We start from the raw sequence: 12,244 nt of genomic DNA on the forward strand, positions 1-12,244 counted from the left end.
TGGTAACCATGGTTTTGTTTTTTTTTTGTTTTTTGCAGGTTACCATTTCTGTAATGGCAGCTTTTCTGCAAACCCCATGGTATTTATTTAGTAAAACCATGGTTAATTTTCGAAAGGGATATTGATGTTTAGATATTATTTTGGTACATTTATATAGCTGAATCACAATAAAGCTCATCTGAACTTAAACTAGTTTGATTATAGTAGCCTATTTGTAATTAGTTTAGCCTACTCCTTTCAGTAAGTTGTCTATGTGTAGTTTTATACTTGTTTAAATTTTTACTGCAGAGGTAGCCTACAACATTTCTCTCCACTGGAGGCTATGTCTCAACAAAGCAGAATGACAATAAATCTTACTTGACCTAACGTAAAAATAACATTCATTTTTGGTACACAGTTGTCGCGATACAAAATACATCTGCATTTTAGTATTACAATATATTGTGACAATTTATTGTTATACCCCATGCATTTTTTTGAATGTTGAACAATTGTATCAACATACTGTATGTAGCCTATATATTCTATATCCCGCGATCCAAAAGAGGATGAGAGGTACAGAGAATGGAACAGTTTTTATAGAGAAAGACTGCCTAGTTAAATCTTTAGCCATGTCACTACTGATTTTTGAACTAATCAATCATGTTAACAACTTTACAGCACTTATTGTGAATTTCACTCACTAACATTGTAATGGGGATGCTTTGTGAAAACACGTAGGCTAAATGGTTAATTATAGATATAGTAAGACAGAAACTCACCTGTTCCGCTGTATTCCCTGAAAAGGTAAACAGGTGTTTCGGGTCTCGAGAGACTAGCGTAAATTGACCAACAGCGCCATCTGTTGTTTTTGGATTGCATTTGTGAGAAAATCTGTTTGCACACATTTGAGAAAATCTGCCTGCATGCATTTGTGAGAAAATCAAGTCACATTTCATCATAAAAAGGCGAATGAGTCTCACAGTTGTAACACACAATACATATCTGGTTATCTGATGTTCTTCGTGAACATCGGACTAAACTCAGAGCGGCAGAGAGAAAATGGCACAAATCAAACAACCCGTCGGACCTGAGTAGGTATCAGTCTCTGCTCTCATCTTTCTCTGCTGATGTCCACACTGCCAAATCCTCACATTTCCACAACAAGATTAACAGCGCTCCAGACATGCGTAATCTCTTCAGAACATTTAATTCTCTCCTCTGTCCCCCTCCACCACCTCCCACCACTTCTATTACAGCTGATGACTTTGCTACTTTTTTTACAGACAAAACTAGATCGATCAGTGATCAGTTCTCACCTCCACGCACACAGGACCCCAACCAACCACTTCCACTGCTAAACCTCCCATTTTCTCCTTCTGTCCCCTGACGGAGGCTGAAGTATCCAAACTTCTCCTCTCCAACCATCCTACAACATGTCCTCTTGACCCAATCCCCTCGCACCTTCTGCAAGCAATCTCTCCCACACTCTTACCGACACTCACACACATCATCAACACATCCCTCCTCACAGGCATCTTCCCCACTGCGTTCAAGCAGGCTCGGGTAACCCCACTGCTCAAAAAACCTACATTAAACACTTCTCTTATAGAAAACTATAGACCTGTCTCTCTCCTTCCATTCATAGCGAAAACACTTGAACGTGTTGTCTTCAACCAGGTCTCATTGTTTCTTTCACAGAACAACAAACTGGACGCTAAACAGTCAGGTTTCAGGAGTGGCCATTCAACTGAGACTGCGCTTCTGTCGGTCACTGAAGCCCTGCAAATTGCAAAAGCCCATTCCAAATCATCAGTCCTCATTCTGCTGGATCTATCTGCCGCGTTTGACACTGTCAATCACCAGATACTCCTCTCCACTCTCTCATCACTGGGCATCGCTGGAATTCCACTTCACTGGTTTGAATCCTATCTCACTGGTAGGTCTTTCAGGGTGGCCTGGGGAGGGGAGGTATCCAAAGCACATACACTGGTCACTGGGGTTCCTCAGGGATCGGTTCTTGGACCCCTCCTCTTCTCCACATACACTACATCACTGGGTCCCATCATACAGGCACATGGATTCTCCTACCACTGCTATGCTGATGACACACAGCTCTATCTCTCTTTTCAACCAGATGATCCAACGGTAGCTGCAAGGATCTCAGGTTGCCTGGCAGACATCTTGGCATGGATGAAAGAACATCACCTCCAGCTCAACCTGGCAAAGACTGAGCTTCTTGTCTTTCCTGACGCTCCAACTCTACAGCATGACATCACGATCCAGTTAGGTTCATCAACAATTACCCCATCAACTTCGGTCAGAAATCTTGGTGTAATCTTTGATGACCAGCTGACCTTCAAAGACCACATTGCAAAGACTGCTCGATCTTGCAGGTTTGCACTACACAACATCAGAAAGATCAGGCCCTTTCTGACGGAGCATGCTGCACAACTTCTTGTCCAGGCCCTTGTCATTTCTAGGCTGGACTACTGCAATGCTCTTCTGGCTGGACTTCCATCAAACACAGTCAAACCTCTACAAATGATTCAGAATGCGGCACGACTGGTCTTCAAGGAACCCAAAAGAGCCCATGTTACACCTCTCTTTATCTCATTGCATTGGCTACCAATCGCAGTTCGCATCAAGTTCAAGACACTGATGCTTGCTCATAGAACAACCACAGGCTCAGCACCCGCCTACATGCACTCACTATTAAGAATCTACATCCTCCAGAAATCTGAGATCTGCTAGTGAGCGATGCCTCGTGGTACCATCACAAAGAGGCTCAAAATCACTCTCCAGAACATTCTCGTTCACCATTCCTGGCTGGTGGAATGATCTTCCCACCCATATTCGGAGTACTGGATCCCTGTCAATCTTCAAGCAACAGCTGAAAACTCATCTCTTTCGACACTACTTGACTTCAACCTACACATAAAAAAAAAAAAAAAAAAAAATCTTTCTCCTTACTTATTCCTTCCCTTGCTAGCTTGTACTTATTTAAACAATGCCTGAGACTTGGTGTTACAAGCACTTCCTTTGTCGAATTGCCTCTTCAAGATGAATCGCTTCATGTGTTCCCCAAATTGTAAGTCGCTTTGGATAAAAGCGTCTGCAAAATGACTAAATGTAAATGTAATGTAAAATATTTGTCCATACCTCTGCATTTTCTCTCAAATAGAGTTTTGTATTTGCAAATCAGTTTGCGTTTGTTTGAAAGTCAAGTTTTTCTGTGCAAAGCAGATTGTGTTTATTTGCAAAACACTGGATTTGTTTGATGAATATTGGCACAAAATTCGCTCCATAGACGTGTGCCAAAAAACTCTCGTGATGGCGAAACAGCTGTGTCGGATTGTGTCTGACTGCGCTGATCAAAAGCATGATGGGAAATGACTGACTGACGACGCAGCTTAATTCTCATTGGTTCAGACAACCGTGATGCTGTTCTCTTCTAAAATGTTTTATTTATGTATTTAAATTGTGCATGAATATTCCCAAACACCGTGACAGTGCGATCTCTGTGTGAGATATGTGATTGTTGTCATATTTTCTATAAAAATCTAAAATACATGTTGAAATGGAGGATAAATACGCCTTTCATATGGAATTAAATAGCAAGCACTTTGAGTGTCTTGTTCATCATATTTATATTCATATAAACGCAACAGAACTGAAATTATATCATGTTTATCAGCAGCACAGCATATGAGTGAGAATAACGCGATATCTGCCTTTGATCTCGTAGGTATCTTTTCCACTTCGAGATGGCAGAACTGTCCGTCTTAAGTGCCCTTATTTCACTCCTCCCCTCACAGCAGCCGCCTACATTCGCCTACATTTCAGGCAAGGCAAGGCGAGGCGAGGCGCATCTCAAACAAGCCTAATGACTTGGTTCCTCCTCTGGTGAAATGAATCTGAGTTCATGGGTGGAATAAACATATGGCAGGACTTTTACCTTCTGACCCCCGGACTTTCCACCTCTGCCAACTGCTGGGTCAAAATAACCCAACCTCTGGGTCAAAACAACCCAACCACTGGGTTCGTCCCTTTTTAACCCAGCGCTTGGTTATATTTAACCCAGCATTTTTTAGAGTGTAGATTAGCCTCATAAAGTAAACAAAGCCTCCCAAGTGTTCATAACTGCTATTTCTTTATCTGTTATAACAAGGGTCAGACCTTCTAACATGCCAAATAGCACTCGAGCAGTGCAGAAATAAAAATGGAGTGGATTGAGAAACTGTTGGGCCCAATAACCAAAGGGCCCAATTAGTTATTTTGACTTATTGTGACTACAAATGATTACAAGTGATATATGTATAGGGTAAATCACATCATTAATTAACACTGTTTGTTATATGAAATGTCTGAAATTAACATTGCTTGTTAGATGGGCATGTGCTTTACATATCGTCGCTGTCGGGCGTAATCCTTGCATCTCCAAAACCATTATTTTTCAGGAAATTAAAAAAACTGCATAATTTTTAGTTATTAAACATTGTATCCTTAAAGTTGGTATTATACCTTATATGGCTACCATATACTGTTGTGTACCAACATTAACACAACATTTCCCCGAAATCATGTTTATTCGGTGATACAAGATTTATGACTTGGGAGCAGGGAGATACGAGATTACGCTGTCATTGATAAGAATGGTATGGACACAGACGTCGCTGCTGCCAGCAGTGTTCATCAAAGTCTGTGGTCGCGTTGAGCCTTTTGACAAGAGACAAGGCTTTAAGAGCTAATCAAAGCTAATGATTGTGGTTACATACATCCTCTATTTTAAACGTTAGAGCTATGAGTGATGCAATACAAAAAAACGATGAGCTGACTAAACTGTCTAATAGGCGGAAATTAACCTAATCTGCTCGCAAATTTACCTTCGTGGCTCATGGGCTTCCTTCTGCACCGAAGCATTACAGCTATCGATTTTTAACAAAATAGGCCTACTCAAATGTATCTAACCTAACTATTTTCACTCGTTATTGTCTAAAAAACAGACAGAGTTATCCAAAGATATGTTTAATTGGCGCCATTAAACAGCCCTTTTTTCTCCCGAGGCTCCTGCGTAGTGAAGAAGAAGTGGAGTTACGAGACTTCTCAGACAGTTGAAGTGTCCAATGGAGTTAAGAGATTTGCTCTCAAGCTATTTTCAACACTTTAGATTGGTTAATAATTTGTTAAAATAACAGACCCACGTGGGGACTGACCGATAGCATCGATTTGTGAAAAAAATATGAAACTGACAAAATTTGGACATAGGAGGTTTCCGCCCGACAGTGACGATATGGCAAAATATATAAAATATATAAAATAAGGGTACAACAGGAAATAGTAAACTCAAAGTTGCTTATGGCATAGTGATTATTCCCTCATGGTGATTAACTTTGCATTATAACTAAGCCTAAGGACAGTGTGACCAAAATACCTAGTAGTACAGAACTGCACATAGCTCATATGCACATATAACTGCACATGAATTTGCTATTCAAATTATTTTTATGAAAATAAATAAATAAATAAAAATAAAAATGCTTTATATGACATATCTTTATATTAACTGCCTTTATATTAATACAATACAGTAAATTACAATTTTCTGTGGTCTCCCAGTGGTTTACATAATATTAGCATTGACACATTTATTCTAAATATCAAAATTTATTAATTCCACTGGGACTACTGAATTGTTACAACAGTCAGAAAGTCTTACAATGCTGAGAGCTTCAGTGTTGAAAAAATAACCGCCGTAACACTTTACAATAAGGTGTCATTTGTTAACATTACTTAATGTATTAACTAACATGAACAAGCAATGAACAATGCATTTATTACACTATTTATTCATCTTTGTTAAGGTTAGTTAATAAAAAATAGAGTTGTTCATTGTTTATTCATGTTAGTTCACAGTGCATTAACTAATGTTAACAAACACAACTTATGATTTTAATAATGTGTTAGTAAAATTAACATTGTTGGAATTAACATTAACTAAGATTTATAAATGCTGTAGAAGTATCGTTCATTCTTATTTCATGTTTAATAATGTTGTTAACTAATGAACCTTATTGTAAAGTGTTACCCTCATAACACATGTATCAAATGCAGTTTGATTTTGAATTGTTTACAAAGCGGACATATTCAAGACACAATTCAGGCAACAGGATATGTTTCTACATGCTATTCCATTAAATTCAAATTAAAATGCTTACTGTACCACAAAATGTGACCATACACTTATGTGTATCACAGATACAAAGCATGCCTTCTGTTTGTTGATGATATACTGTAGATGATATACTGTAGTTTACTAGCTGATGTCAATGTACAGATTACACTTATTTGCATTTGTGTATAGGTTACCATTTCTGTTAGGTGATTTAACTGTTTTTATACATTATTTATATTTATTATGCATTTATCTACAAAGTATCATCGAGCTTCCATCAAGACAATAGCTCCTTGTATTAAGCTTATGTGTTTGAAGTGTTATCATGTAATTTCCATTCATTTGTAAAAAACATTCATTTTTTTAATAGGAAAGACCTTTGCATTGTTTATAAACTTCAGAAATGTATGCCGTATTTCTTTTGTTCTCCATCCATAGATTAGTGGGTGTAGACAACTTGGAAAAAGTAAGTATAAAATGCTTATAAATATACGGTTACTAGAAGAAATGTTATTCCTTATTCTGTATGACAAAAATGCAATCAAAGCAGAAATCAAAGTAAGTGTCATAATAATTATGTGTGTAATGCAGGTATTGATGGCCTTTAAATGAGCCTTACCAGATCTAAACACAGAGGAAAAAATCACAACATAAGAAATGGTAATGAGAATAAAATCAGTTGTTGTTATAAGGAAAGCAGCCAAAAGTCCTACAATGTTATTAATTGATATGTCACCACATGCTAACTGAACCAATGCCATGTGCTCACAAAAAGAGTGATCAATAACATTCGTTGCACAAAATGACAATCTTCCAGCCAGAGAGACCATGATGACAATCAGAAGTCCATTTCTGATTACTGGCACAACAACAAATTTGAGAAAGTTAGGGATTTCCATGCATTTATGATAATAAAGGGGTCTGCATATCGCAAAGTAACGATCCAGTGCCATCCAGAAAAGCAAAGTAGATTGGAATGTTCCAATAAAATGAAGACCAAACATTTGTATCAAACAACCTGTTAGGGATATCCCACTCAAATTGAATAAGAGACTAAGAAGCATGTTAGGTACAAAAAACATGGGCATTATCAAGTCCAACACAGCCATAACACCTATTAGTACATACATAGGAGAATGCAGAGACTTTTGAGATTTGATTAAATATATGAGAACAGAATTCGCTATGATAGCCAATAAAAACATCAGAAAGAAAGGCAGAAATAAAAAAGCCCTCCATTCTCCTAGACTGTAGAAACCAATTAATTCGAAGTCTTTGAATGAGATATTTTGTGCAGGAAGTACATTCATTCTGGAAAATCCTTTAACACACAGAATGTCCTTTTCAAACACATTAAGTTGATGAAATTTTGAATCAAGTTTAACTACAGTCATATAAATTATAGTCTGCCAACAAATATGTGTGAAGCTAAATCATTCACTTAATCACTATTACTTTTAATAATAATAATAAAAGCTTACTTCAAATTAAATACTTTATTTAATACTGTGATGTAAATAATAAAAAAAAAAAAAAAAGTCAGAAGTACAATGAATAAATTACTCAATATATGGCAGCATAAATTATGATATTAAACAGATTCCTTTTTAGAATTTTTCAGATAAGATGTGTTATATGCTTTACTTGTTAGAGTGGAATGAAAGCGTGACACATATCATAAGCTCTAAATACATGTTATGTTCCCATGAGTCTGTGTGCTACTCCCATAGAGTAATAGAGCTCATCTCTCAGCAAACCATGTTAGGTTCCACATATCATTGGTTACCACATTACAATATGGCTGTACTAATACGCATTAATTTATGCTTAATTAACATACAGATAATCCTGAGTTAATATATGACTCATGAAGAACATCTCGGGTTGAGACTGTAACCTTGATTCCCTGAGAAGGGAACGAGATGCTACGTCTGAGAATAACGCTGCTATGCGAATGATTATACCCACTTTACTGTACTGACAAGTGCCTGTCTAATGTGAAATCATGAAAAAAACACTATGAAAGCAGCACCTGAGAACCTGGTGCAGAGCTTCAGGTCATATAATTTCCTCATGGAGAGAGCTCTGGACTGAAGTATGGTCTCCACCAACTGAAGCAGTGGTGGCTGCTGGTCTTTCAAAGAGGGGAAGCTCAGTTTCGGCCTACATCATAAAAATTGTCCATTTATTTATACGTAAATTCTGCCCTACGTTCCTTTTCAAGAAAATGCTCTGTGACAATGTCGTACCAACTAGTCGTCTTTTCCAGTGACGCTAGCCTAGCCTACTGTATGAATGAATGAATGAATGAACAAACAAACAATCTAAACAAAAAAAATATTAAACTCGATGGAGGAAATGTGGGAATTAGGTTAAACTGAAACAAGGAATGTGGTGTATAATAGGGTTGTCACGATACCATAAAAAATGTCTTGCGATTAGTGAACGATACTATACCAGCTGTATTATCACGATACCGTGCAGTATTGTGTTAATTTATAATTCAATTCTACAAAATGAATCAAAATTTAATAAATAAATTGATGTAAGTGAAAACAGACAATATTATTCTCTGAATACTTAATTAATGTGAATGAATGACTGGCTATTGTTATCCATGAAATGATCTAAACAAAACTCATCTTAGCACTGCACAGAAGCTGCATGAAGTGACATTTAGTGTCATTTATACATTTAGACTGTATTAATAATGTTATGAGATTAATGTTTTAAATACTAAATTCTGAATATAGAAATATGTTGGAAAATAATGTAATATGCCTACTTTTAGATGGGAAACTTAAAAACGGCCAGCAGGTGGCAGAAGTTTGTGATTGAATCACTGAGTCATTCAAACAATTCTTTCAAAACGGCTGAATCCTTCAGGAGTGAATAAAATGACTGTTTTTATGAATGGCTTTATTCTGTTCTCACCAATGCGTTACTTAAGCAAAGGGTTAACAGATAGCGAACAAAGAAAACTCCAGAAAGCAGTCTTGTGACCTTGGTGACTTTACTGGTTATTTTAGCTGTAAAACTACAAACAAAGAAGAAAATTGTGTGTAAGCATTATATTTATATCTATGATACAGTCAAACAATACAATGTACCTAGTTTCTTCACAACATTATTTTAGCTTTGTATATACTATAAATACATGCATTTTGTGTCAAACAACGAGAAACCTAACGTTCCCTAGAACCGTTAGCATGTAGCATTAATTATTAAAGCAATTCGTTCTCCCACAATAAATGCAGTTTCAATCAATACTTTCAACAAATGAACACCTCCTTATGGACATTAGTATGTTTTAACACAAATATGGCACTTACGGACATATATATCCAAGGTTCAAACGAAGAAATCAACCACTCAAAGTGCATTGCGTGCGCATTGTCCTAAACAATCTTCACTGAGAGAAAGTGAAACTAAACATATCACGAGTAGTACTTTAAATGTCCAGTAGGTGGCGGGTCAAATCCACAAAGGATATATGCAACAGCACACTCCCCGCCTGGTATAATAACTTTATACCACTATTGAACCTTCTATGACTTCCCAGGCAGGAGAAGTACCACCTCTGAGATGGGTCTCAGATACACCTTCTCAGATCCTTCTATAATTATCTTTACTTCTACCTTCCTCACTCTATTATCGCTGCTGGGTATGGTTTTCACTATAAGCCCAACAGGCCACTCATTGCGTTTCACATTAGAGTCCTTAAGCAAGACGACATCTCCTTCTTGAAGGTTACGTTTTTCCTCCGTCCACTTTCTCCGTACTTGCAATGTAGCAAGATAGTCTCTCCTCCATGCCTTCCAGAAAGCATCAGCCAGACATTGAACCTGTCTCCATTCTTTCTTGTAGAGGTCCTTCATGTCAAAGTCTCCAAGAGGTGCCGGTACGGCACTAGCCTTTTGTGTGAGAAGCATTGAAGGAGACAGAACTTCCAATGTGTCAGGATCAGAAGAAATAGGAAGTAAAGGTCTAGCATTCATTATTGCCATGACTTCAGACATGAGAGTAGTCAAGACTTCATGAGTAAGACGAGAAAGGCTGGTTTTTAGCAACAGTGCCTCAAGAATGCGTCGTGCAGTGTTGATCATCCTTTCCCATGCTCCTCCCATATGAGAGGAGTGGGGAGCGTTAAATGACCAAGTACAACCTTGCTCCTGCAAGTACCCCTTGAGCTCTGGATCCTCAGTATTGATGTTCAGTTCTCGACAGGCGCCAATGAAATTTGTTCCCCTGTCGGATCTAAAGTGTTTAACCGGTCCGCGAACCGCCAAGAACCGTCTGAGGGCATTAATGAAGCTGGAAGTTGACATGGACTCGATGACCTCCAGATGGACAGCCCTTGTACTTAAGCAGGAGAAGATGACAACCCATCTTTTGCTGTCAGCACTTCCCCCTCTTGTACGGCGTGACGTTATGCTCCATGGCCCAAACACATCTAGGCCCACATGTGTGAATGGTGGATCTATAGTCACTCTCTCCATGGGTAGGTCTGACATTCTTTGTTCCTCGAACCTTCCTCTCAACTTTCTGCAAGTAACACACTGATGAATCACACTGTTAATTAGCTTTGTTCCCTTTATTATCCAGAGACCTGCCGATCGTAGTGCTCCAGCGGTCAGATGTCGTCCTTGGTGTGCCACCCGATTGTGGTAGTATCTGATCAATAATGTGGCTACATGTTGTCTTGCTGGGATTATTAACGGGTGTTTCTCCGGTTCTGACAATTCTGCCGACTGCAAGCGACCTCCAACTCGAATCAGTCCTTCTTCATCTACAAAGGGAGCTAGTTTCTTCAGAGAGCTTTGTTGTGAGATTTCTTCTCCCTTACTCAAGCATTTGAGTTCATCTTTATAGTGTTCTAGCTGCACACACCGTATAATAATAGTTTTTGCTTGTGTGAGCTCAGACTGGAGACTTTTTTGGCACCAGTGCCAGCCTTTGCAATCCCCTGTATGTCTCTTTTCAGAAAGTGATTTTGCAACATGGACAAGCCTTGCTATGCTTCTTACAAGAGTTCTCCACTCTGAGAAACGCTCAAATCGGTGTGATCCTAGAGACTGTTCTGTCACATTAGTGACCAATGTTGCCACTTGTGGGCGGATCTCCTGATCCTTCTCTGGCTCCACAAGCTCAAACGATTCACCCTTAGCCATTTCTTCAAGAAAAGGCAGTCGTAGGAATTCTGGCCCAGAGAACCAATTAGTGTGAGGAAGGATGGTTGCTGGAATGAATCTAGTACCGAGGTCTGCTGGGTTCAGGTCCGAACCAACATGATACCACTGTTCTGGTTTTGTGGAATTTCTGATTTGTGCCACTCGGTTTGCAACCTACACATAGAATCGTCTGGACGTATTGCGGATGTACCCTAACACAATTTTACTGTCAGTGTAGAATTTTACTGCAGTCAGTTCCAGATCCAACTCTTCTGTAATCAGTTCTGCTAGCTCAACAGCTAGAACTGCTGCACACAGCTCTAGTCGTGGCACTGTGTGAGCCGGGTATGGTGCCAACTTTGATTTAGCCATGATAAACCCAACATGGCACTGACCATCCATAGTGACAACTCTGAGAAAGGCAACCGCTGCTATGGCCACCGTGGAAGCATCAGAAAAAATTATCACCTCTTTCCTGGAAGCGCAGGACATAGAGACTGGTATATAGGGTCTGTGAATCTGGACTTCTCTGAGATTGGTTAAAGAATCTGTCCATGCCTTCCATTGGGCCTCCTTATCTGCTGGGAGTGGTGTGTCCCAGTCAAACTGGCCTGAAGACAGCTCTCTTACTAAGGCCTTGCCCTGCATGGTAACAGGAGCAACAAATCCCAAAGGATCGTAGAGACTGTTAACTGTTGAAAGTATGCCCCGTCGAGTGAATGGTCTAATGTCTGGAGATACTTGGAACGTGAAACAATCAGTCTCTAAACTCCAGCTCACCCCTAAGCTTCGTTGGAGAGGTAGAGGATCGACACTTAAATCCAGATCCTTCAGGTCACTTGCCCTATCAGATACAGGGAATGCTTCCATGACTTGATGGTTATTTGAAGAAATCTTGTGAAGCCTAATGTTCGATTCC

General features: G+C 38.9%; 1 protein-coding gene and 1 pseudogene across 1 annotated transcript; both read right to left on the bottom strand.

Annotated features, from left to right (window-relative positions):
- Positions 1–6,472: 6,472 nt before the first annotated feature.
- Positions 6,473–8,719, bottom strand: LOC131520607 (olfactory receptor 52A1-like; annotated as a pseudogene).
- Positions 8,720–9,444: 725 nt separating this feature from the next.
- On the bottom strand, positions 9,445–11,465 carry LOC131520796 (uncharacterized). Its single transcript, XM_058745267.1, has one exon. The coding sequence runs from the start codon at positions 11,323–11,325 to the stop codon at positions 9,703–9,705; it is 1,623 nt and encodes a 540-aa protein (XP_058601250.1). The 5' UTR covers positions 11,326–11,465; the 3' UTR covers positions 9,445–9,702.
- Between the last annotated feature and the right edge of the window lie 779 nt (positions 11,466–12,244).

Source organism: Onychostoma macrolepis, chromosome 15, assembly GCF_012432095.1.
Source record: "Onychostoma macrolepis isolate SWU-2019 chromosome 15, ASM1243209v1, whole genome shotgun sequence".
NCBI classification, from domain to species: Eukaryota; Metazoa; Chordata; class Actinopteri; order Cypriniformes; family Cyprinidae; genus Onychostoma; species Onychostoma macrolepis.